This window comes from Aedes albopictus, chromosome 3 (genome assembly GCF_035046485.1).
Source record: "Aedes albopictus strain Foshan chromosome 3, AalbF5, whole genome shotgun sequence".
NCBI classification, from domain to species: Eukaryota; Metazoa; Arthropoda; class Insecta; order Diptera; family Culicidae; genus Aedes; species Aedes albopictus.
In genome coordinates, this window is record NC_085138.1 from 380,608,022 (window position 1) to 380,635,826 (window position 27,805).

Here is a 27,805-nt window from a genome sequence, read left to right on the forward strand (position 1 = left end):
GAGGATTCCCTTCAAATATTCTGTACAAATCCTTCAAAAAGCCGAAGAAAAGATCTCTGAAAGAATCCTGGAGGAACCCCAAGAAAAACTACAATAGGATTCACCCGTGAGAAATTCCGGAGGGAATTCGTGGAGAAATCCTAGCAAAAATCTCGCAGGAATCTCGGCAGAAATCTCAAAGGGAATTCCGGGAGCAAATCATGGAAAAATCCTGTAGTGATTCCACAAAGAATCTCAATAGAAGTTCCCGTGAGAATCCTGGGGACATCGCTGGAGAAAGGAATTCCGAGATGAATCCATATAGGGAGCTCAAAAGGATTCCTGAAAAAAATCTCGGGAAAAATTCGTGAAGTAATACTTGAATAAATGTCAGGAGGAATACCTAAAATAATTCCAGAAGGAATCCTAGGAGGCGTGCTATAATCGCTGGGGAGCCCCTGGAAGAATCTCGGGAAGAATCAGTGAAGGTATTCCGAGAAGACTCAATGAAGGATACCTGGGAGGTAATAAAGGAATCTGCGAAACGAATGCACAATTGTGTGAAGTTTCATTAATAAACAAACAAACAGCAGGAAGAAGTCCCTAAAGGGGTTGTATATGTTGAGGTGCGTGAAAAAAAGGAAAATTTTGAACTTTTGTTAAAATATGTCTTGAAGTGTGTAACCTTTTTTTTAATTCTCGCTTTACGTCATACATAGCACAATATTTAATGTGTAAAATCAGCTTGAGAACATGAGAAAATAGTACGAATTATCAACATTTACTGTAAAACGTGTTTTCTTTAAAGAGGTTTTCCGTGACTATGATTTCAATTAAACGGCTCAACTGAAAGCACAAACCCAAGAGGACCTCGTGTTGCCCTTGAACTATCAGAATATAAAAAAAATGTTTTTAGTTTTCGAACGAGGACGATTTTTTCCAAAAAAATCACTTTTTTCATACAAAAAATGTATGAAAAAATTATAACACTGATATGATTTTTCTTTTGAAAATATTGATCGTTCATGGACAGGACACATAAATAGCGAACACTCAAAAAAAAATTGGTTGAAATCGGTTAAGAACTGATTCCACATCGACTTTTTTATGGGAAAACACGATTCCGAGATAATCGCGTTTTAAGTTTCAATATACACTACGCGCTCATAAGGGAGTGAGGGGCAAAACGTTATATCCTTGCTTCTACTGTTTCGATCTCTATGAAAACTTGACTGAGCATTCTTAGGAACCCATACTTTGATATAAAAAAAAAATAAAATCTTTTTTTTCTCGACCTCAAAATATATCTCCTTAAAATCTTGAAGTAATTCCAGAAAAAAATCTCAAGGAATCGAAGAAGAGCTATCTGAAAGAATCCTGGAGGAAGCATAAGAGAAATACCGAAACAAATCATCTAATGAATGCTAAGAGGAGCTAATGCAGGAATTCCGGGAAATATCACTGGAGGAATTCTTGGATAAAAATCGTGAGGAACCCCTGAAGAAATCTGATGAAATTCCAGGAAAACCTAATAAAAAAAAATCCTAGGAAGAATCCCCAAAGGAATCTACAAATTGGTTACACGAATCTCGGGAGGAATACCTGAAAGAATGTCGGAAGGAAACTTAAAAGAAATCGATGTAAGAATCTTTAAACTAGAGGGCATCTCTAGAGAAATTTCTAAAAAAAACTCGAGAATAATTAGGGAAAGAATCTCAGAAGAAATTCCGTGATGAAGCTCCGTAGGTATCTCGGGAGCAAAAATGAAGAAATTCCGGAGAAATCCTTGGTGAAAAACTGGAAAATATTCCTAACAGCAACTCAACAGAAATCCGGGAGCAACTCTTATAGGAATTTTGGTAGATGTTTTTAATGGAATTCCTGAAAATATGCTGCAGTAATCCTTGACAAAAAAATGCTTGATTAAATCCAAGAAGGAATTACAAAAGAAACCCTGGAAAGAAATGCCGAAAGAAATTCTTTAAAGAATCTCGGGAGAAATCTATGAGGCGATTACGGAAGGAAGCTCGGAAATCTGGGAGAAATGCGGTGCCTCTTAGCCGTGCGGCTAGGGCCACCAAGCTGCTAATCGCACCATGCTATGGGGTGAGGGTTCGATTCCCGCTCCGGGCGATGAAACTTTTCGTAAGAATAGTTTCTTCTCCGTATTCGCTGGTGCATGCTCCGTGTGTCTCTTGTCTAGTGTTAAGTTTCATTCAGTCTGTGCAGCCTCTGGCTGAAGACGGTGTCCGCGTCTTTTTTTTTTTTTTTTTAAATTTCAGAAGAAATCGTGGGAGAGATTTTTAAAGAAATCCAGAGACAAATTAATGAAGTAATGTCGTATAGAATGCCGGGAGAAATCTCTGAATGAATTCTAGAAAGAATCATGAAAAAAAAAATCCTGAATGAATCTTGCGAGATATCGCTAATGGAAGCCCGAAAAAAATCAATAAAAAAAATCTGGGAGGTATCAATAAAGAAATTTTGATAAAAAATTCTGAAGGAATCCTGGAAGGAATCACAAACGATATTCCTGATGAAATCCCGGGAGAAACCCTAACAAGGATCCTTGAGAAATTCCTGATGGGACTTCGAGAATAATCCGTGAAAACAAATGGATTCCGATGCCTAAAAACCTATTGTAATCCCGGAGCAATCAATATGGGAATCCTGAGAAAATTCTCTAATGAAATGCCGGAAAATATTCCTGAAAGAAACTCGAGAGAAATCAATAAAAGAATTCCGGGAGCAATTTTTAACCTAATTCCTTGAAAGAATCCTGGAGAAATCCCTGAAGGAATCCCAGTCGAAACCCCTAAAGGAAACCCAAGAAGGATCAATGGAGGAGTGCCGTAAAGAATCTTTCAAAAAAGCCCAAGGGGCATCTCTGGAGGAATCCATGGAAATTCAAGAGTAATCCAAAAAAACATGAGAAATCAATCGATGAATCCGATGAATCGATGAATCCCACGCTATGTCCAAAGGGAAGTATTATGAAAAGTGAATGTACCTCAAAATTTATTCGCTAGAATCATATTTTTGGACCACTAGATTCAGAAAATGTGTGGTTTAAAATAATCCATCTTGGGTTTTTTTTCCCATACATTTTTATATGGGACGAATTTGACCTTAAAATGACTTTTTTGGATATTTGTATGGGGAAATAGGAAAAAAATCAAAAATATAAAAAAAGCCCAAGATGAAATATTTTAAACCGCACAGATTCTGAAACTGGAGGTCCAAAGCTACGATCCTACGGAATAACATTTGAGGTACATTCGATTTTCATAATATTTCCCTTTGGACATAGCGTGGGTGGAATCGTGGAAAGAATCCCTAGAGGAGTTTTTGATTAATCCTAAAAAGGGATCCCAGAAAAAATCACTCAGTCTTATCAATGTGAAGATGTTTAACTATATAAATTGAATCAATGATTGATTTTGGCCAGACCCAAAGAATTGTTTTGCGTCAAGATTTATTTTCCTCTGAACATTAAATTCATTCATAACGCATGAATAATTTTCCGCCGGTCAGCATTTCCAGATTAAGGAACGACAAACTTTCAGATGGCCATCACTCTCGATCAACGTCCGTTGAAAAAAAAAAAACACATCCATTTCGTTTCCCACAATTTAGCACCTCAAGTGGTCCTTATTCATACAGCAGTAAAGTAGGTAGGTAGGAAAGGCTAGGTTGTGGCTATGTGGACCTTCATAGTTCGCACCGAAGGATGATGAGCTAAAGTTCCAATTCTCACCGGACCGAATCCAAAACCGCACAAAAGAACATGCCGGCTGCCTAAAGTTTCTCATATTTGCGTTACTAAACATAGTAGCTTTCCTTTTGGGCAACGCCGACTTTCGGAACCGAGCAGATAGAGTGCAAGAGCCGGAAGTGGATGGGAAGCGGAACGGCGCGGCGTGTCAAACAGAAGTAGATATGAGCGCCTTCAAATTTTGCAACCGGGGCGGTCCAGGGCATTGGCGTTGGGGCCGAAAGTTGGAAAAGAAAACTTTTGGCATACAATTTATTTCACCTGGCCAGCGTGGTTAACCAGCTCTGATTGAAAGTTTTGCGCGCGGTTCTGAGGGGGTTCTTCTTTGCTTTGTGGGGTCCGCTTGAGGCTTTAACTGATGATGATGTTGTTCCGCTCGACTTGCGTATCGGTCTGTTCAGTTTTGTCTGAGGGGATTAAGGGAATTCGGTCGGATGGCGTGAAAACTAAATCATTGCTGAGTAAAAGTTTTGATCCGAGTCTGATGAAGTTCCTTTACCATTTCCTACCAGATACGGCCTGCGGTTTTCGCAGTACAAACGGTTTAGGTTGACTATTGAATTCTAAATTTTGGGAAAGCAAATGTAGATCGTAATTCGTCTTGAAGGTTTAATAATAAATTTCACAACGTCGTGTTCTACTAGCATGTACTTTGTTTTGGGCGCATTCACGATCAGTACGACCTTTGTTGTTTGACGTTCGGGTGGTGTACACTAGACCGTGCCTTATTTTGCAAAAATGGAAATGTTCGTTTTTGGAACAATTTTTGACAACTTTAGACCCCTCTAGGGACCACTAAGCCTTGAGATACGAACTTCAAATTTTGACAGGATCATTTCTGAGCTAAAACGATCATTTTCCAAAAAAAAAACAAACTTATAACATTTCCAATTTGTGCAAAATAAGGGACGGCCTAGTGTACCGCTACCGTTCCAAATATCCTGGCGATAATATCCATGTCGTCCTCAAAGCAGACAATTTGACAGGATTTTGTAAAAATCGTTTTCAAGCGGTTAATCCAAGAAAACTGTTTTTTCAATAATTTTTCATAGATCTGTGCGGTCTAGGTATACTGTCGTATACCGCATTGAAGTCGATGAACAGGTGATGCGTTGGGACTCAATGTCCACGGCATTTCCAAAGAATTTGCCGTACGGTGAAGATATAACCCATTGTTGACTAGCCTTCGTTAAAGCCAGCTTAATAACTTCTCTCGAACTCATTCGTTTTTGGTAACAGACGACGAAAGATGATCTGGAATAATACTTTATAGGCGGCATTCGCAATGGCGATGGCTATGAAGTTCTCACATTCCAAATGGTCGCATTTCTTGTGTATAGAACAGATTACCCATTACTTCCACTCCTCCGCTAGTCTCTGATCCCTCCATCCTGATTACCGGTACAGGCAAGTCACCAATATTTCCGAACCCATCTTGATGAGTTCAGCTTTGATACAAACTTTATCAGCTGCTATGTTGGTTTTGAGCTTATGAATGGAATTCTTAATCTTCTGGAGGATCGACTGAGGATTTTAATCTACGATTTAAACGTCTACGCAGTCTTTTAATTTGGGAAAACGAGGTTTATATTATTTGCCCGACGTTTTGACACAAAACCCCAGTGTCGAAACGTCGGGCAAATAATAAACCTCGTTTTCCCAAATTAAAAGACTGCGTAGCCGTTTAAATCGTAAGAATTCTTATTTTCCCTCAGCGTGAGAGTCGGTTATTTCCGCCCTCTGCTTCCTCCGTTGCTTTGGACACCCGTGCCTACGTTCTCCGCGCCATTCAAGTGCTAATCCAAATGCTGCTTCCACCTTTCAATCACTTCACGTCCGTCCGTCAAAAGTATCTCGTTCTCATTCCTGCATGATTCGACACACAGTACTATTTAAGCTGAGACACGTTGAACTTCTAGTAGAATTTCCATGTTTATTGGGAACGGCAAAGCAGACCCATTTCCTCACAATCCGCTTCTTTTTTATTCTCCCGAAAGAAGCGGCTCTCTTGTTCCGCGTTTGTGACGTCACACGCTTCATCTTCTTCTTCTTATTCTTCTCCTTCTTCTTTTCTTCTTCTTCTTCTTCTTTATGACTCTACGTCCCCACTGGGACTTGGCCTGCCTCGCTTCAACTTCTTTGAGCACTTTTATTATTTGAAGGGCTTCCTTTGCCTGCCATTGCATGAATTTGTGTAATGTGAGGCAAGTACAATGATACTCTATGCCCAGGGAGTCCAGAAAGTTTTCCCGACTGGAACGGGAATCGAACCCGCCGTCTCCGGATTGGCGATCCATAGTCTTAATCACTAGGCTAACTGGAGACCCCACGCTGCAGCAATACCACCCACACTGCGTTTTTCTCCTCCGAAATTGCTCTGAATTCTTTGATGAACAATTCGATCCATCGACTGCGTTCCTATGATAATGCTTTCGGCTATGTCCGTCGTTGCCATTGGCCTCGGTTCGTATTATGCATTCTGTTCCTGATTTCTCATTGAAATTCTTTTACGGTGAATTTTAAGGCCCGGCGGGCCATCAACCCCTTTCCGGATTATTTTACACAGTGTAGCTTATAGTCTTTCAACAGCTCTCAGATGTTCATCAGCCGCCCCTAACATAAGGAACACACGAGGAGCATTTTAGAGTAGTTCAGTAGTGTTCAGTTCAGGGCGCTTAAGGGGCTCACAAGGGGATTCAGGAGGATTCAGGGTGCCTCAGAGAGTTTCATGGGCGTTTCAGAGAGTCTCGGAGGGATTCAAGAAAATTCAGGTGCGACGCTGAATGCTCTAAGATCCACCAAAAACACCCCTGGAAGCCCCTCCATTGAAACTCCGGGAAACTTCCTTGGGCCCATGTCCAGCCGGTCCAGCCCCATGATCTGGCGATGTAAATTCCCCAATTCAAAGAACTGATCTATTATGTACAATTTGAATTTATGGACTACGCATTCGAAACTCACCTTGATACTCGCCGACGCCACGGTAGTGAGGCGTTGCTGATGCGTTTTCAGCAGTTTGACGCCGCACGCTATGTCTGAACTAGCAGATTATAGAAATTGAATGTAGGGTATATGGATCATTCCTTGGCCTAATTTGCAAACCGCCTTGACAATTTTGACCTTAACTCATGAATTAATAGCACTAGAAATAATATGTTGACCCTATTACGCACTCTAGGCAATGCATGTTTCACCAATTGGAAGTATACTAACGTAAATATTCAAGAATTTACTTAACTAAGTTGAAAAGATTCGATGTGATGGTATGCAATGTTGGTCTATGGTACATAAATCGGCCTATTAGTGGATACAACGTTGGCCTATTGCTTTCCATGCACTAGAACCACTTATTATCTCATTTTTTCAATATTTCTGCTGAGGTATTAACTCTGTTTGTTCACCAATCATACTTTCAAATTACATTTTCGGAGCCAAATTTTTAAAAAACTATAAATAAATCACTTAAACTAAAGATCTTTCTTTTTTAGTAACGAAAACAATGCAACCCGATTATTATGTTATATTTTTACAGTCACCGCACACAAAATCTATCTTTCTGTTCGTTCTTTCTGGTTCTTACGCAAGCAATGTTGTTGGCGTCACTTTATCGGTGTTTTTGACGTCACTTTACTGATGGGCCAAGATTTGGGTACATAGTGAAAAAAATGTCCTCAATATTCGGCCCACATGTAATTTGTAAAATTGTTATTATTCGTTAAAAACAAACATACAAATTCAAAATAGCATCTTTGACCGTCGCATCAAATGTTCAGTTATTGAAAAAGCAATTCGAAATATTCCAGAATCATGCCATTTATGATCATGTGTATAGACTACCCACTAAGCCGAAGAATCATGGCGTCTACAAAAGCTAAACAAAGTGACATTTTCTTTTTTTTTTTATTCTTAATCACTTAACCTAATTTACAGCTCTTTTGTCCACTAGGGTACTACGTGAGCGATTCCAATTGGACGCTGCACTTCCACTTTGCACAGCGCCTAAATGTAGTCTATTCTATTCTACTGTATTGAACTGATTGCTTTTGTGCTTCTTTCATTCGTCTACCCTGTCCATGGTAGAATGATGAGCACGATGATGCTGATGTGTGGCTGCTGTTCCTTTTCCAGTCCGATTGGGGGTCCATTATGAGTTGCGGTTCGCCGATATCCAAATTCCGGGTCCGTTGGAGCTATATGCTCCGAAGAGGGTCAGGTGCCAGCTGCTCTCGGGGGGAAGAGTAGCTGACGAAAAATTGCAAGTGCCGGGGCTGGGTTCGAACCCATGACCATCCGCTTATAAAGCGAACGTGTGGACCACTGCACCACGGGCCCCGACAAAAGTGACATTTTCATACAATTTTAATACTCCAAAGTGCTAAAATTGAAACGAAATGTTACAGGTGTTTGGCGCAAAGCTTTTCCGATATCCAGTTCGGCGTGTTTGTTTGAGTTTTTGGTTAACGTTAAGATAGGCCGAACGAGGGGACTATGCCAACGAAGCATCCCGATACCCTACATCGGGTTTCTTTCCATAAAACATCAGTATTCAAGCTATATTTTCATTTGCAGAAGGTTTTAAAATATTCTATCGGTGAAATTTTTTCCATACATTTTGTATGGGAGAGAAATTGACCAAAAATGAGGATTTCAAGCAAATTTGTATGAAAAACGGTCAAAAAGATGGAAAAATCAAAATTTCCCCGATAGAATATTTTGAAACCTTCTGCAAATGAAAATATAGCTTGAATACTGATGTTTTATGGAAAGAAACCCGATGTACATACAATTTTAATAATCTGTTGGTTCAGACATCGCGTGCGCCGTCCACAAATTACGTTATGGGATCGTATGGCCGAGCTTTACGATTCATACAAAAATTTTAGGATTTTCATACAAAAAAAGAGTTACGGTGGGGAGGGGGCGGTCATAAAATGACGATTTTAGCTTTACGTTATAAATGGACGCTGCATTTCGGAGGGATGCATTTCATGGGGTTCGAAGGAGCTTTGGAGGGATTTCTGAAGCATTTAAGGAAAATTCAAAGAATTTTCGGCGAGTTTGAAAAACGTTACGTAAGAGTTTTGTAGGCTTTCGGAGGCGTTTTAGGTGCTTTCGGAGTGGCCTCATTTTCTCCAATAGCAGGGAGGAAAAAATGCCCTCGAAAACCCCAAGCAACCCCCCTTCAAAAAATCTCTTTAATGCACAGATTTCATCAATTCTCTGAAAACTCCTTGGAAACCTCTTGACACCTCTTGAAACGACCCTGAGATGCATTGAAACTCCCCTTAACCCTTTGGAGCCGGAGGGGTCATATCCCAAGTAACCAAAAGTTCAGGTAAAAGGGTACTTCATAAGCTAAGCAGCTCGTTCGAGGTTGCTCATTAGCTTTCTAAGCAGCTTCATTTTAAAGTAATTTTTCGAACTTGAAAGTTCACATAAGCATGCTGGATAGCCTTCTAAGCAGCTTCTGACAGAACTTTGACAAAATTCATGCAGAAACAAAAATGTGTTTTCCAGAATCACAACCCTGTTGGTGGGTTTGTGGTGTGGAAATTGCTTCTGATAATTATATATTTTCACACATGTCGTTGCTATGTAGATTTGAACTGGATCCTCCTGCGTGATAGCCTGCCGTCTTACCGCTGCGTTGCTGAAGACACTTGACAAAGTCAAGCTAACTTCACTAAACAAGCTGCCGACAGAAAATCGATTCAAGTCAGACTTTAGCCGCTGTTCACTCAATCGCAACAACAGTACTGTGGTAGAGCGTAGGGTTCTCACGCAGCGACTATCGGTTCGAATCCGATGGGCGGCAATTTTTTTTTTTGCTCAAGCCTGGTATTCATTGATTTGATCAGGATTTGATAAGTTCATATTTGTCTTTTATTCGTGTATGCCTAATCAGTTGTTTTCTGTAAAAGAAATAAATTTAATCTTCATTGAAACACAATGCTACTGAACTGAACTTCTATGAACTTGAAAGTTCCGACAAAGTTCCGAGTAGCATCTTAAACAGCTTTAAAGTTCAGCGTAGTTCAGATAAAGTTCCGAATGGAACTTTCTGGCTGCTTAAGAGGCTAACAATGAGCCTTGCCGGCACTTGTGACCGAAGTTCCAGCAAGGCTCATCGTTAGCCTCTTAAGCAGCCAGAAAGTTCCATTTGGAACTTTAGCTGAACTTCGCGGAACTTGAAAGTACATTTTGTCATGGGAAGCAGAACTTTTGGTTACTTGGGATATGACCACAACATAGAAACCGCTGTATAATTTCACACATTCAATAAAACAGAATGCTGTCTTCGGCAAATTTGTTGCAAATTGAGTCCTTTATTGAGGAAAAATTAGAATATTTGTATATGTCAGTGAAGACTGAAAACCTAGAACATCCTGAACACTATGAAGATTGGACATACGAAATATTTGATATACCAGTTGTTCTAAAAGCTGAATTTGGATATGGGTTACGTTCATGTGTATTCTTTAATAATCGTCAAGAATATCAACAGACGTTTTATATACTGGGATATTCTAGGTGTTCCAAACTGTCTTGCAGTAAAGTTCTTCAAATCTACATGAATAACTATGTCTTCTTGTCATAAATAATAGCGTTGAATAATCTGCTGGTATGCTCTTGAAATCTCAAATGTCATTTGAAGACACTATATGGATATTCCAGATCAGCCAAACTACCTACGAGTTCAGAACTTCAGGTCTACACTCACAGTAGCCATATCGTCTATATTGAGTAAAATTGCATATTTAACCGTGATAAATGGACCAATCTGAAGTCTACTTGATATTTTTATTAACTTTTCAGGGTTGTCAAAACTGTACTACACAGTTCGAAAAAAAAAACCTGTAAATTTATGACGGATCGAATGTAACAAAAGGACCCCGTCATATATGATGGAAATTTTTGTGCGATCTTAAAATTACATTGCAGATATCTATAGAAAATATGAAGAAAAATTGAGCTCCGAGCGAGAATTGAACTCAGATCCTTGGGGTGTGAGTAGCACGCCCGAGCTCTCTCGGCTATCTCAGCTTGTTGAAATACCATAATGCACGCATTCCCGACATGCTCCGGCTGCTGCAGAGAGTACTGAGAGAGACAACGATGAAACCGCCACAGCTGCGAGCAGCTGATCGTTTAGCTCAGTGCTTCCCAAACTGTGCGCCGCGGCGCCCTGGTGCGCCGTGAACCTTTCCCAGGTGCGCCGCAGGATTTTGGCTTTTGTGACGAAACAAAAAAAAACAAACTCTTTATTTGTATTGCGGAGCACCTTTTTATTAGTAATACTAGTGTCGCTCACATTTTTTTAAATCTTTCCTAACTCTTCGATTGTTTCATAGGTTTTCTGGTATCAAACATATCTGTTCATCAATCTCCGGGTTCGCCGGTTGGAAGATCACGGCCAGCTATACAATTATCCGATTCCACTCACTGCAACACTTTCTTCACGATTCCGAGTTTCTTCCAAACTAGGTATACAGCACACTTTTACGGTCTTTGGTACGACGAAATTGCACCGACGCACTTTATTAGAATTAACAGTCCAAAATTCACACCTCCAAAAATGTTTATTGATTGCGATCGAGTTTAAAAAGAAAAGCACCTCTTTATTGCTCAAAGCTATATTGGCTACTGACTGGGGCAAATATTTTCCTAAGCTTCTACAGCCTCCGGTTCGGCTTGAGAACTACCTACACATTTATTCGTTCGTGTTACGTCTCTGTGTTGTGTTATCATTTTGTCAATGTTATCAGTAGCTGCGTGTATATATAGTGTCCAACATATGGTAGTAAAGTGTATGACAGTTTACCAAATTTTAACCTATTTGTTCCCAGTTTAACGTTTTAGTTCATTAAGCTTTTAGTTTTAATTCATTACAATTATTTAAGTTCAAATCCATTTCAAATTATACAAACAGTCAACATTACCGGCCCCCTTGAACTAGCATCAAAATTTCATTTAAATTATTTACATTTATAATTTCTAATCCGATATCGTTGATGATGACCGTGTTGTTCGTCGACTAACTTCTTCAGTAGGCAGTGGACAGATACGGTTGACTGCCCGCTTGTATACTCCTGTCGCAGTCTTTACCGTCACGACTCGCACGACTCCGTCTAAGCCGGGATGCAAACCGATGATCCGCGCCAGTGGCCAGCAAAGCGGTGGCAGGTTGTCTTCTCGCAGTATTGCCCGTTGTGAAGATTTATAGATTCCGACGCAAATAAATGATTAGGCTCATTTTCAGCGTAGGTGCGTTATAAATGTTTGTTTACAAAGCAAAACTATCACCAAATGTGTACCTAACAACACAACCTAAAATATTCACCTTGACGCGGTCTGGTTTTATATCTGTGGGCCCACGCAAGAAAAATCCACGCAACTAATTTTCGCGCAGGAGTCTAAGCAGGTGGAATCTCCGCAATACAACGATATTTCCAACTTGGATGGGAGTCGCCGGCAGGTTGTTCGTTGTAACTTGCAGCTGTGTGAGGTATAGCTTGCTCCATCGTTGCCAAAAGCGCTGGAACATTTGCTGGGTTTGCTGGTAGTGGTCAAGACGGTTTGTGGGAATGTTTACTAGGTCGGGCTCAGGGAGGGCTTTCATGGCTGAGCCAATCAGGAAATGCGCGGGAGTGAGGGCTTCAAATTCCGTGGGGTCATCTGTTAGAGAAGACAGAGGTCTGGAGTTCAACGTAGCGGTGATCTGTACCAGAAGCGTGGTAAAATCATCGTAGCTCAGCTGTTGCAGGCCAATCTCTTTCTTCAGCGCAGTCTTTACGGAGCGTACGGCGGCCTCCCATAACCCGCCAAAGTTGGGAGCGCGTGGAGGAATGAACTGCCATTTAATACCTTGCTGAGAGAGTTCCTTCGTTATGGTGAAGTTGTTGGCCGGATCATTGAGCAAATAGTATAGCGCTTTTAGTTCGTTGCGTGCTCCAGAAAAGTTTTTAGCGTTGTCCGAATGTATTTCAGCCGGGATTCCTCGATGGCCGATGAATCTCCGCAAGACGGAGATGAAGCTTGCAGTAGACAAATCGGTGGACAACCCAAGGTGCATTGCTTTTGTCGAAAAGCAGACGAACACCGCAATATACACCTTCGGGGAAGCTACATTTCGTCGTAGAGGCTTCAAATAGAATGGCCCGCAATAATCAACACCAGTGATCAGGAATGGTCGTCCCGGGCGAACGCGACCAGCCGGTAGTTGTCCCATGGGCTGTTGGATAGGCGTAGGGTTCGTTCGGAAGCATCGAACGCATTTGCGCAACACAGCGTTGACGACACGTTTACCGTGTATGGGCCAGAATTCCTGTCGCGTTTCGGCCAATGTGAGCTGCGGACCACTGTGGAAGTTCTGAGAATGAAAGAACTGTACGACGAGATCCGTAAATGGATGATTACTTGGCAATACAGCTGGATGTTTTACTGTGTAGCTTTCGTTTGAAAAGCGTAAACGTCCTCCAACTCTGAGGACTCCATCGTTGTCCAGGAAGGGAAAAAGTCTCTTCAGGCTTGATCTGTTGTTGATTCGTTGTTGTCGTTTCAGGGCTTTCAGCTCTTCTGGAAATCGTTCGTTCTGGGCTATGCGCGTTAGTGTCATCTTCGCCGACTGTATTTCCTCTGGAGTCAAAGCAATAGAGGACCTCCTATCATTCGGGTTGCGACAGTTGTGCACAAATCGAAGACAGTTAGCGACAACGCGAAGTAAAGAATGCAATGAGGAACGTAGGCTGAACATTTCGTTGGGGGGTTCCGCAACCCTGATTGCGTGAACAGTCTTTCGAATTTCTAGTTGTTCTTCGGAGATAGTGCATTCTTCACCAGGACTGGGCCATCCATCTTCGTCGTTACGCAGCCATGGGGGTCCTTCTTTCCACAGCTGACTATTCAAAAATTCGTCGACCGACATTCCTCGCGATACTAAATCAGCAGGATTCTGTTTTCCGGCAACATGACGCCAAGAATGGGGGTACGTGGTAGTTTGAATCGTCGAGACTCTGTTTGCCACGAAGGTTTGCCAAGTATTTGGCGGAGATCGTAGCCAATGAAGTACAATCGTACTGTCGGACCAAAAGAAGGACCGTACATTTTGCATTGAGAAAGCTTTAGTCACTTTTGAGTGTAACAACGCCGCTTCCTTGCGGCGCAATTTCTTGAGTGGCGCAACGCGAGATTTCGAAGAGAGTAGTTCAATCCGCACGTTTCCCACTGCATCCGTTGTCCGCACGTATAAGCACGCACCATATGCTAGGGTAGAAGCATCAGCGAAGCAGTGAAATTGGATTTCAACCCAATTGGAAACTAACGCAAACCGGTTGACTCGCATTTCCGAAATTTTGTACAGTTGTGAGTGGAACGCCTTCCACTTCTCTTCAATGTGGGCGGGAACAGGTGCATCCCATCCTGTGTGGAGCAAAGCGAGTTCTTGCGTCAACATTTTCGCTGCCACGATCACCGGGGATATCAGTCCTAGCGAGTCGAACAGCTTGGCTATCGATGATAAGATGCTTCGTCTCGTCCAAGTTTGCTCGCTTTCTATTATGTCATAGAAAAAACGCAATTGATCTGTCCCGGGTTCCCAGGTGATTCCCAAGGTTTTCACCTGTTCGTCTGGGCTTATCTCGAAGGAAATTGATAGATTGGTTCCAAGTTGATCGGCCGGGATTCCTGCCAGAACTTCTGGCCGATTGGAACACCATTTGCGTAAAGCAAAACCACCTTTTTTCATCAGTGTATCCAGATTTTGTTGGAGCTGGATGGCTTCGTCTACGCTGGCTGCTCCACCGATGTAGTCATCAACGTAGAAGTCGTCGACTATCGCTTCAGCTGCGTCTGCGTATAAGGTTCCTTCATCTGCCGCTAGTTGATGTAAGGCGCGAATCGCCAAGAATGATGAAGGCGTCAATCCATAGGTCACCGTTGATAGTTGGTACACCTTTATGGGTTCGTCCGCAGAAAATCGGAAGAAAATGCGCTGTAAACTGATGTCTTCTTCGTGTACCTGCACTTGCCGGTACATCTTTTCAATGTCCCCAACTAGTGCCACTTCATGCTTTCGAAACCGTAAAAGCAAGCTGAGAAGTTCGTCCTGAATAACCGGACCCTTTAGAAGAGCGTCGTTCAAGGAATAACCGCTGTCCGTTCTGGCCGACCCATCGAAAACAACACGAACTTTGGTTGTGGTGCTGGATTCCTTCAAAACCGCGTAATGCGGCAAGTAGTAGGCCTTCCTGGTGTTGGAAACTGATGTCTCCTGCAAAGACTCCGCTTCGCTGATTTCCTTCATGTGTCCAAGATCTAAATATTCTTGCATGAATGCGTTGTATTGCATGCGCTTTTCTGTGTTCCATCCTAGTTGCTGCTCTAATCTCTTGAATCTTGATAGAGCCATCGTACGGGATTCACCTAGCATCTGGTCGAAATTCACGTGCTTAGGTAAACGTACGACGTACCGACCTTCCTTCGTGCGACTGAACGTCCGCTGAAAATGATCCTCGCAGTCTTGTTCCTCCCTCGACCAAGCAGGCCGATCCTCATTGCTTTCGACCTCCCAAAACCTGTGCAGCTGGGCTTCCAGATTGTCTGGAGCCGCCGCAACGCAACAGCTAACTGCTTTACTCGATGTTTCAGAAACTTTCCCTGTAACTATCCAACCGAATACCGAGTTGATCAGCGTAGGCAGTCCCGGACCCAACATGATCCGTTTTGTATCTCTCTCGAACAAGAACCGGTAGAAGTGCTCAGCTCCAATCAAAAGATCAATCCGATTACTGATGTTGAAGTTCGGATCGGCTAGTTGTATATCCTTTGGAATTTTCCAGTGCTCCACTGGTATGTGCGCTGACGGCAACTCCGACGTTACCTTCTGAAGTACCAAAAATTCCATCCCCACTGCAAAGTTCTGGACCCGTGAACTCACTGTTGTGTTTACCAGAAATCTCGCTCGCGTTTCCGCTTCTCCGACACCGCTAATTGGCACGTTTATCGTCCGTCTCTTTAGGCTCAGCATCTGACATAATCGCTCGCTCATGATGTTAGCTTGCGAACCGTTGTCTAGCAATGCTCTAGCCATCTGTTTGCCTCCGTGCTGGTCCCGAATAACCAGTACAACCGTAGATAGTAGTACGTTTGAAATTTTGCCGCCCTTGGTCCCTACGTTGTATGTCCCAACCGCTCCTTGTTCGTCTTCGTCCTCAGATTCCACCTCGTTAGTCACCACGTTGGTTGCCACAAATTTTTCGTTCCGTGTCTTCTCCGGTTTGCTCACCGGATGTTCGCTGCTTCTAACACCGCTGCTGCTCAACGGAAAGCCTGGGTGAATCAGTGAATTATGTTTCTTTCCACAATCACGACAACTGAACTTCGATGAGCAATCGCGTACCCAATGTCCTGACTTCAAGCAATTGCTACAAAGCCGCTTGCTATTGACGAACTGCAGCTTCTCCTTCAGTGCCATTTTCGAAAATTTGCCACACCGCCCCAAGAAATGCGACTCTCCACAACAACAACAGGCCGGACCATTTATATCTCCATCTGTAGCCGAATGCACAATCACCTTTTGCCGCTTGGTTTCCATCATTTGAGAACTGCCTTTCAATTCAACGTTCGATGAAACCGCTTCCAGAACCCTTGTCCGCTTCTCGAGAAAGTTTACCAAGATCGTGAATGTCGGATCCTTCGTTGATGCTGCGTGGTCTTCCCAGAGCTCAAGTGTCTGCGTATCCAGCTTGGAGCACATCCAATGAACGATCATCGCACCCCACTCGTCCGTCTTCTCTCCCAACTGCTTCAGAATCTTCAGCCGCTGTTCGAATTCATCCACCAGGGCATGAAGAGCCACAGACGACTCCTTTTCCACTTTCGGGTACTCCATCAGTCAGACTCTAGTTTAATTTAAAAACACTTCACTAATACTTTACTTTTGCAAAAGAAAATAAAAAATGAATAACTCTTTTAAAGAAAAACTAGAAAGGACGAGCAAATTCCTTTTAATTCTACTACTGTGCTTATCTTCGGACAGATAGGCCTATTTCGTCTGTGACTTACAGACTTCTTCAGTGTCAAGTGCTCGACTGAAGAAAACCTCGCATTCGTTGTGGTATTTATACTAGGAGTGTATGTGTAGGTACGTGTGTGGGTAAAAGTGTAGGTATAAAAATGTAGGTACAAAATTGTAGGTACATATTTGTAAAAAAGGGGGTGTATCTGCCTGTTAGAAAACAGGGTGTCAATAAGATACCTAAAGCTAGGAAAATTCCTACCGATTTGGTAGGTAGTCAATTGGTGTTTGTTGTGTTATTTTTTTTTTTTTTTTTTTTTTTTTTTTTCCTGCCGATTTGGTAGGTAGTCAAATTTGTGTTTTGTGTATTGTGTAATGTTTTGTGTGTGTTAGGTAAAAATTTAAACAGCCACGTGTACCCATTGCCCTGATCCTTGTTAAGTAGTTTTTTATTGTTTTGTTTGTAAATTTCTAAACTTTCTGCAACATCAAGTTTCCATGGGTTTGTAATGTGTCGTAAGAGTTTAATATTTGAAGTATTCATAAAATGTCCTTCATTGAAAATATGTTCAGCAACTTTAGATTTAAAATGATGAATGAGTCCCTTGTCTGTGTCTTTGTGTGCTTTTGATACTTCCGTTATGTGTAACGGAAGTATCAAAAGCACACAAAGACACAGACAAGGGACTCATTCATCATTTTAAATCTAAAGTTGCTGAACATATTTTCAATGAAGGACATTTTATGAATACTTCAAATATTAAACTCTTACGACACATTACAAACCCATGGAAACTTGATGTTGCAGAAAGTTTAGAAATTTACAAACAAAACAATAAAAAACTACTTAACAAGGATCAGGGCAATGGGTACACGTGGCTGTTTAAATTTTTACCTAACACACACAAAACATTACACAATACACAAAACACAAATTGACTACCTACCAAATCGGCAGGAAAAAAAAAAAAAAATAACACAACAAACACCAATTGACTACCTACCAAATCGGTAGGAATTTTCCTAGCTTTAGGTATCTTATTGACACCCTGTTTTCTAACAGGCAGATACACCCCCTTTTTTACAAATATGTACCTACAATTTTGTACCTACATTTTTATACCTACACTTTTACCCACACACGTACCTACACATACACTCCTAGTATAAATACCACAACGAATGCGAGGTTTTCTTCAGTCGAGCACTTGACACTGAAGAAGTCTGTAAGTCACAGACGAAATAGGCCTATCTGTCCGAAGATAAGCACAGTAGTAGAATTAAAAGGAATTTGCTCGTCCTTTCTAGTTTTTCTTTAAAAGAGTTATTCATTTTTTATTTTCTTTTGCAAAAGTAAAGTATTAGTGAAGTGTTTTTAAATTAAACTAGAGTCTGAAGTAACAAGTTCTACTAAAAGCTCTAAAGTAATAATAAAGTACTCCATCAGTGCCTGCAAATGCCTCTTCTTCAACAGGTACTCGTTGGAATACCGCTTCGTAATCGTGCTCCAAGCAATCGAATAGTTATCGTTGGTAAGCGTGAGCGATTCGATAAGTTTGGCTGCTTCCCCTTTAAGCGCTGACTTCAGGTAATGGAACTTCTGCACGTCGCTTAGCTCCCCAGAATCGTGAATCAGCGACACGTACGTTGACTTGAACGACAGCCATCCCTTGTAGTCGCCGTCGAACTCCGGTAGAGAAATCTGCGGCAGACGAACATCAGTGTGCGCCCCTACATGTTGACCATTCCGAGCTAACGTGTTGTTCAGCTCAACAGCAATCTCCTCCGTTGGTAGTTTTGCCAGCAAAGCCGCCCGTAAACGATAGTACAGCTTCTCGAATTCCTCGTAGGCCGTGGTGCAGTCCTCCTCATAGATCCCTTCCGCGTCCAGCTCTGCGATTTCTTCTTAAACCTCCTCAAACTCTTCAAACTTTGCCTCAATCTTGTCCAGTCTTGACTGAACTTCCCCCGTATGAATATCTGGGTTGAAACTGCCCAGAAATTGCGCATGTCGCTGTAACGATGCGACAATACGCTCCCGCTTTTTGACCTTTTCCTTAATTTTCTTTTCAGTCATTTCCCACAACCACTACCAGCACAGCAAATCGAAGTACGAACGATGACGACCGAGAATGAAAATTGAAACGAACCAAGAAGCTCTGCAAAACTCCAAGTGAGGCAGTTGGACAGGTACTCACCTGAGGCCTGTCTCAACTAGGCCTTGTATTCCAATTAATGCAGCTTTCGCCCGTTGCCTTGTAATGGTATGCCTTAGGATGATCGTCGTCGTACTTCGAATTGGTGCTTATCGAAAGATGTTGATAGTAGCAACCAGCAATGCAGACTGAGTTGCAACAAAATTCCTCGCAATGCACGTAGTTCCACGCAATTTATCAAAAATCCAAAAGAAAGGAGAGAAAATCCAAGATAGCACTGGCCATAGGATAGTAATAAGTTGGACAGGTACTCACCTTGTACCTGTCTACAACAGGCCTTGTATTTTTATAAAATCTGCCTCCAATTCATCCAGCAATCCCGTTAATAGAAATGGTTTGATTCGACTGACCTTTTTTGTATGCAGATCACCTCCGATTTTGGACCAGTCTAATCCGAATAATGTCGCTATGTTTCATCACGTAGCATACGACGTCACTCCTCCCTGTAGCTATCCGAGTTGATTTCCGTTCACCTTCCGTATGTGAGCAAAACGTCGTTGCCCAGTGTCGTCCACCAACCGAATATGCTCGCACAGTAGCCAATGATAACGTGTACCGAAAAAGGATCAATAGGGTACCATATAGCACCACCCGCAATCAATAAAGGATATGGACAGGCACTCACCTGAGGCCTGTCAACAATAGGCCTTGAATCTAGTTTTTAATCACCACAGCGATCCTCAGCTCTCTTCAATATAGATTGGTTGTTCTATCCTTGCAAAACCTCCGTTGTCGGTGCGATAGACTCAGCAATGTGCGTATCCGTTCAAAGCAGTGTATTCACCGTCCAGAAAATGTCGCATCCCCAGCTCGCAGATATGAAACAAGAAATGTCTCAGTAGCACCACAAGTGTTGCAAGATGTGATGGAATACCACTCACCTGTGGCTTAATGATATAGGCCTTGTATTATAGACAAGAACTGGTGCAACTGATACACGTCGCGCGTTTACAATTTATCACGCAATAAAATGTGCAGTATGATGTGATATCGGATGGGTGGGTCACGCTGTGTTAGAGAGAGTAACCGTCCGTTGGGAAGCGATCGATTTACGGATCCGTTACACCAAAGATGTCCTCCAAGAAGCCTTTTCTTCATCAGAACAATGCCAATCCAAGCGCTATACTGGCCTTCTCCAACCACTAATCCTGGTCACGGCACCAATAAATGTTCATCAATCTCCGGGTTCGCCGGTTGGAAGATCACGGCCAGCTATACAATTATCCGATTCCACTCACTGCAACACTTTCTTCACGATTCCGAGTTTCTTCCAAACTAGGTATACAGCACACTTTTACGGTCTTTGGTACGACGAAATTGCACCGACGCACTTTATTAGAATTAACAGTCCAAAATTCACACCTCCAAAAATGTTTATTGATTGCGATCGAGTTTAAAAAGAAAAGCACCTCTTTATTGCTCAAAGCTATATTGGCTACTGACTGGGGCAAATATTTTCCTAAGCTTCTACAGCCTCCGGTTCGGCTTGAGAACTACCTACACATTTATTCGTTCGTGTTACGTCTCTGTGTTGTGTTATCATTTTGTCAATGTTATCAGTAGCTGCGTGTATATATAGTGTCCAACATATGGTAGTAAAGTGTATGGCAGTTTACCAAATTTTAACCTATTTGTTCCCAGTTTAACGTTTTAGTTCATTAAGCTTTTAGTTTTAATTCATTACAATTATTTAAGTTCAAATCCATTTCAAATTATACAAACAGTCAACAATATCAATTGAAACCACTTTTTAAAATTTCATGTTTTTGAAATTGTTTTCGGAATTCTTAAACTTCAGCTTAGCTTTTGATTTTACTATAACTTGTCCGAAGTTTTTAATTTCAAGAACATTATTTAAGTTCTTTTCAGAATAATTACAAGGTCTTCGGAACAGATAAGCGGCATGCAGGTTTGCCGATTCACACTACCATGTGAAGAGCTAGCTTTGACCTTTTCGAACTGGACTGTTTCATCAGTACTGCCGCAACCTCGCTGAACTCGAATAAGTTTGTTATTCTCGGTTTCATCAATGGGGCTACCTGGACCACCTGGCAGGTCTTTACAGTCTCTTCATGTGTCCCAGTTTGGCAAAATTTTCCAAAATAAATAAAAGTGTTGCTTTGCCATTTCCGCAAAAAGTTGAAGCTATGGTCAAGTTCTGTGTAGTCATTTTCATTCCATAAGAATTCTTTAATTATTGCAAACGCTTTAGAATTTTTGGCTGAACTGTTTTACCTGTGCATCTGAGTTTCTTCTTATTTTTAAAACTCATATGATGAAATCAACTTAATTATCTTTGAGAAATCAATTTTAAAAAAAGTTAGTTTTCCAAATATTGAATTCTGAAAACATGATATGAAAGAAGTGATTCACGATTTTGTCTTGCACACTGTAAAGTGATAGTTGTCCAAAATTAAAAAAAAAACCCGGATTAATCCACCTAGTGGTGATAGTGCCTTTCTCGTCGTATGTACTCATGATCTTTCCGTCGACGTAAGCATCCTGAATCCTTTGAATACTTCATTTATAAAAGCAAGGATTTTATTCAAGCCATCATCGTTGGGAAACTTATTGATGGCACATATTTCCAAATTTTTCATACTGAATCCAATTCAAATTTAAACCATATCACAGAGCGCGAGGAGCAACCAGTCGGATCAAAATTTTGCGCAGTAATTTTAGACGCAAAAGGGGATTGAAAATTTTGTTCGAGGTTGATGCGATTACAACATTTCAAATTCATGTTCAAGGTGTGATTTGATGAGCCTACTTCAGTTTTGTAAAGATTTTGTTCTCTTACACAAATTTATCGCTGTTTGCACTACTTCCTATGAGATACCTGGAACCCGTTCCAAGACTGTACCTATTGTTTTAAATACTTATGGTCTGAGACTAGTTTCTTGCTAACTGTTCAACAGGTTTTCTGAAAAGCCGGAAATTGATGTGCATGCATGGATTTGATTCATTTTCCATTTTGGTCATTCTGGCGGAACATACAAAACGGGTTCTGGAACACTACCGGTAGTCTCTAATGTGATCTGAGACTATTTTCTTGTAAACCGTTCATCAGGTTTTCAAAATAGCCGCGATTAAATGTGTCGCACACATGGGGTTGGCTCTCATATGCATCTGATCACTTCCAGCGGGACAACCGGAGCCGGTTCCGGAATAATGCTGGTTGTACCAAATATGGTCTGAAACCATTTTCTTGCTATCCGTTCATCAGGTTATCTAAAGAGCCGCGATTTGATGTGTCGCATGCATGGGTTTGGTTCACTTTTATATTTGACCACTACGGAGGGACATCCGGAACCGGTTCCAAAGCACTTTCGGTAGTCTCGCTGTGATCTAAGGCTATTTTCCTGCTTACCGTTCACTAAGTTATCCAAAAATCCGTTATTTGATGTGTCGCGTGCATGGGTTTGGTCTAAGGTTTGGTTCACTTTTATATTTGGTCATTTCCGGCGTGGCACCCGGAACCGGTTTCGGAACACTACCGGTAGTCTGTGCTGTGATCTAAGGCTATTCTCATGCTTATTATTCTTAAGGTTATCGAAAAAGATGCTATTTAATGTGTTGCACGCATGGGTTTGGTTCCCATCTACATTTGACCACTTCCGGCGGGACACACGGAACCGGTTCCGGAATACTACTGGTTTTCCTAAACATAGTCTGAATTCATTTTATTGCTAACCGTTCATCAGGTTATCCAAAGAGCCGCGATTTAATGTGTCGCATGCATGGGTTTGGTTCAATTTTATATTTGGCCACTTCCGGCGAGGCACCCGGAACCGGTTCTGGAACACTACCGATAGTCTTAGCTTGATCAAAGGCTATTTTCCTACTCACTGTTCATCAGGTTATCGAAAAAGCTGCTATTTGATGTGTCGCATGCATAGATTTGGCTCACTTTTATAATTTGCCATTTCCGGCGGGACATTCGGAACCGATTCCGGAACACTTCCGGTTCAGATATAGCCTGATACTATTTTCCTGCTTACCGTCCGCCAGGTTATCGAAAAAGCCGCGGTCTGCTGTGTCGCATGCATGGTTTTGTAGCATTTTCATATCTGGTCCCTTCCTGGGGTACCGTCCCGGAACACCTAAATGGCCATAACTCCGGAACGGCTGAACCGATTCGAACCATTTTCAATAGGAAATAATGGGACCAGATTCCGCGTCGAATGAACCGTCGGTCATTAAAATCGGTTGAGGTTTACTGCCAAAAAGTGATGTGAGTTTTTTTTGTACACACACATACTCACACACACACACACACACACACACACACACATACATACACACACACAGACATCACCTCAATTCGTCGAGCTGAGTTGATTGGTATATGTGACTTGACCCTCCGGGCCTTCTATCAAAAAGTCATTTTTGGAGTGAACATATAGCCTTTCCAGTACACTTAGTGTTCGAGAAAGGCAAAAAGACAAAAAAGGCGAAACCGATCAACTTTTTGTGGATGCTGTCGTGAGTACCTGCGCGTTATCCATCACGGCCAAAGCTGCACTTGGAAGATGGCGTGATGGATTTGCTGCACCTTCTTCGTTGTGGCGATGTTGGGGTAAGCATTTTATAGATGTGTGAGTGCTTTCGGACCATGTTTATGGTTTTTATTTTGTTGAAACAAATGAAATTTTTGACATTATATGAAATGATGGTAGTCGGTTGTTTTTATCGATAAACTCTAAATGAAAACAATTAAATATAACTTTGGAATAAGTAAATTCTCAGTTTGAAAATCAACCATGCGTTTTATAGTCTATTTTACGAAACGACAACAGTGTTGATATTGATATTAACACTCACGGGCTTGGGCGCAACCTCCTGTCAAATTTTCATTCATGAAATGAGCGATCAGCTGATCCGAAACGTCTCGTAAAATGGCTCATTGTTTGAAACAAGCGCCATTTTTCTGCGTGTAGGTAGATTGCATTTACACGGAGAAATCAAACTACCTAATTTTTGGGTCGATTTTACTCAAAGCTGAGTATGTCGATTAAACTAGTTACCCAAAATTAGGTTGTTTTCCCTCTTTTCCTCACCGATGTTGTCCAAAACAAACAGAGATGCATCTACCCAACGGGGGTCCTTGAGCCCAATAAGCCAATTTTGGGTAAATGCAGGTTTACTCAAATTTGGGTTGAATGAGGGGGGGTCTTGGGTTGAATTTACCTACTCTTAAGTAAATGTTTTTGCTGGAGGTGAAGGCAATTTACCTAGTGTGAGTTTAATCTATTTACTCAAATTTGGCTTATTGGGCCGAACTATGGGATTGCGTCAAAAGAACTCAATTTTGGGTAGTTTGGCGGTTCCGTGTACCCCCAGCTAAAAAATATACTCAAGAGTAGGTAAATTCAACCTAAGACCCCCCCCCCCCCCTCATTCAACTCAATTTTGAGTAAACCAACATTTACCCAAAATTGGCTTATTGGGGTCAAGGACCCCCTTTGGGTAGATGCATCTCTGTTTTTGACAACATCGGTGAGCCAGAGAGGGAAAACAACCTAATTTTGGGTAAACGAGTTTATTCGATATACTAAATTTTGAGCGAGTAAAATCGACCCAAATATTAGGTAGTTTAGATTTTCCATGCGTCTGACCACACTGCACAAAATAAAGTTTGTAAACAAAACCGTCATCGGTTCAGTTGGCTCGATGAGCAAAACATCCGCAAAATTTTTAATAAATTTGGGTTTTAAGTGTTTTGAAGGCTATTTCGTTCAACAAAATCGAGTTTGCGCCCCAAGATAAGTCGTGAAAAGTGTAGATACCCAAAATAATTCATCTCGCAGCTTAAAAAAGGTAGGGGACATCGATTACCGTGAAATATTCACCTCTAACACTCGTTTTCCGATCCACAGATTCTGGTGTGCATCTTCCGGCAGCAGCCGCGGTACACCATCCTCACGGCGACGAGAATAAGCTACGCGTTCACCAGTTCGGTTGCGGCAGAGCCGCGGCCAAACAGTCCGGCCCCAACTGGTTAAACCGATCGGAAGACGCTACTCGGAATCATTTATCGTCCATGGTGGTCGTGATGGTGCTGCGTCGATTCGGTCCGTAGTGATCGATTGGACAATCGGTGCCTTTTTCCATTGTACATACAGCTGCACATACGGATGTTCTTTTCGAAATGGGTTTGGAAGAAAGGGTCGAATTTATTCACCACCACACCTTCGCCAGGACGGCGGTTGAATTTCACCCCTGGGACCCTGGCCGTGGTCACGGCAGCGGAGAAGGAAACCGCCCTGACACCATGGGAGCGAATCTGTCAAAAACATGGGCCGACGAAGAGGCCGGAAATGATACAGAGGTTCAATCAAAGCCTAGATGGGCTACCAAGACGATCGAGTTGACGTTGTTGTGTGTTCCTATCCTACGCACCTGCAAGCGTTTGCCACGCAGGGGAAAATGGAGAACATGCCCCAGCAGGAACAGAAAACATCGAGGAGTTTGGATATAAATATGCTCTGATGGCCGTATCATCCACAGAGCCGGAGGATGCCATTCCCTTCCCGTGAGGGCCTGGAAGCTGGCAGACGGGGTGAGTGAAGGAATTCAGTTTGTTGTATTTACCTTTGACTAATCCTTTCCTTATTTTAGGTCGATGGTATGGGTAAGTGGGATTTGGGTTTGTTTTCATGAAAATTTGCACGCCAAAATCCGAGTGGCTTTGAGTGCAACACTTCCTATTTGATTCTGTCTTCTGATCTGATTTTTCGGGATAGATTGTCCATTGGTCAGACGAAGAGACATCGTTTTTTTTTTTTGTTATCTGTATTAACGAGATTTTTAGCCCTAGGCTAGTTCATCTCGGGACCCACTCTTTACTTCCCTTCCGAAGGAAGAACTCACATTTTTTGCGAGTTTGTCGGGAGTGGGATTTGATCCCAGGTCCTCGGCGTGATAGTCAAGTGTTCTAACCATCACACCAGGTCCGCTCCAGAGACATCGTTTTCAGACAGACGTTCTCATGTTGAAAAACTGTTCAAAGGAGCAGACTTTGGCCTTACAACCCGGGTTGTGGTGCTCGGGATGCTCAGACCTCGCTGAGAGTGTGAGTAGTGTCTGAGATCCTCCCGAAGCATATTGCTTGCCATCGGCGTAAAGTTGGGACCTAGGCTGGGGGTGCACGGGATGCCCTTACCTATTTTTTAGGGCTAAATAACCTAAATTCTATAATGGCAGCAGGGCATGATGGGCCGATAGGGCAAAGTGAACACCCTGTATTTTTACTATAAATTGTCAATTATCCTGCTTAAATTGTTTGATAGTAGCGTCATTACCTTGAATCCAATTGATTTAACAATATTAGTTGGAAAAAGTTTACCATGATAAAATTAAGTAAAAAGCATGTATTGGACATGTACTGGTAAACATTGTAAAAATCAACTGATCTAAAATAACGTTTTCGGAATCCAAATAATAACCTAATTAAGTTGGTACCTGTTTCTGGACCAATGAAATTTACAACATTTGGGCACAAATATTGCACATGAACGTAACTGCTTTTTGCAGTAAAGCTTTCTTCACAGCTTTGAATCGTATTTCATTCCTCCCATACAATCCATTATCTCTATCAGAAAGAGATTGGCTTTCTCTATCTAGTAGTGGTTGCAGATTGTATGCGAGTAGGCTAGTGAACAGAAGGTGTTCTGTCAAAAAGCAGTTATTCCCTCTTGAAATGTTAGCACAGTTTTTCCGGTATAATTATTCTGTTGATAAAATTACACCCTAAAGATTTGAGAGTGCGGAAAATTGCATAACTATTAAAAAAATATGAAACTGGAAAATAACGCTATCAAACGAATTCCAATTAGGTATAAATTATTTGTTTTGACACATACAGAAAAGTTTTGAGTTTAATTTGCCATTAATTAGGTTAAACATTTCTGTACTTGTATATTATTGCCTTCTATAAACTACTTAACAGTTAGATGACTGGTTTTTGTTAAAAATCTTGCACTCTTTTAAAATAACTTAACAAATCCGTAGCATCTAATTTATGAAGAAGCATTTCAATAATGTAAAAATGATTCGACTGCCATTGATCTACTATTTTTTTGCATATCTCGATGTTTTGCTCTTTTCGTAAGTATATCTGATGCAATTAGTCTTTACTATTCAAATATTTTGCAGTTCGCAAATCTCTCGCTCATGGCGCTCGCATCGTTTTTGCTTCTGTTTGACGCCATCTACTCAACGAGTTAGCGAAACACAGCGTAATTAGCATTGGGCGATAATACTTTTGTGACGATGGTTTCAATCGTACTTTGTTCCAGGTGATACGTCTGGTTGTCTGTGCTAATACGGTTTTTTTTAATTATTTTTCATAACGTATTCTTATGGCATACAAATATAAATCACATTTTGCAAATCAATAAACAAAACAAAATATAACAATAGCCTCCGGCTCCGGCACCCCAGTCCAGTTATCGAGCGGCGCTCGCTAACTGAACTGTCGTCAAAGCCCAGTTATCGAGTGGAAGCTGTATTTTTGATTGTTACAATTGAAATCTTTGTAATACTTTTTTGCCTGTGAATTTCAAATTCAACTAGCAATTTTTGTCTTTATTATACAGACTTTCAGCCTGGGGCTGGTCGTCTCTTAAAAAAAAAGCAATTGAAATATTCACAGAATGACCAATTTTATATTAACAATTATTGTTACTACTTGATAGCAAATTGAGCTATCGATAAAATGTGCTACTCAATAGTAATGGTTATTATTTCTTTGTTATTGAATACCTACGCAATAACAAATTGAGCTATCGATAAAATGTACAATTTAATAATAAGAAT

At 41.5% G+C, this 27,805-nt stretch overlaps 2 protein-coding genes across 2 annotated transcripts in view; both read right to left on the bottom strand.

Annotated features, from left to right (window-relative positions):
* Positions 1-11,465: 11,465 nt before the first annotated feature.
* Positions 11,466-16,643, bottom strand: LOC134290954 (uncharacterized). The gene is made up of 2 exons (XM_062858187.1): positions 12,210-16,643; positions 11,466-11,486 (listed from the first exon to the last, which is right to left on the bottom strand). Exons 1-2 carry the CDS (start codon positions 16,641-16,643, stop codon positions 11,466-11,468), a joined length of 4,455 nt encoding a protein of 1,484 aa, XP_062714171.1.
* Positions 16,644-16,646: 3 nt separating this feature from the next.
* Positions 16,647-27,805, bottom strand: part of LOC134290955 (uncharacterized) — a 30,387-nt gene continuing 19,228 nt past the window's right edge. The window contains exons 3-4 of the mRNA XM_062858188.1: positions 18,209-18,662; positions 16,647-16,653 (exon numbers count right to left, since the gene is read on the bottom strand). Of these exons, the coding sequence (XP_062714172.1) occupies positions 16,647-16,653; positions 18,209-18,662 (461 nt within the window). The remainder of the gene's footprint in view (positions 16,654-18,208; positions 18,663-27,805) is intronic.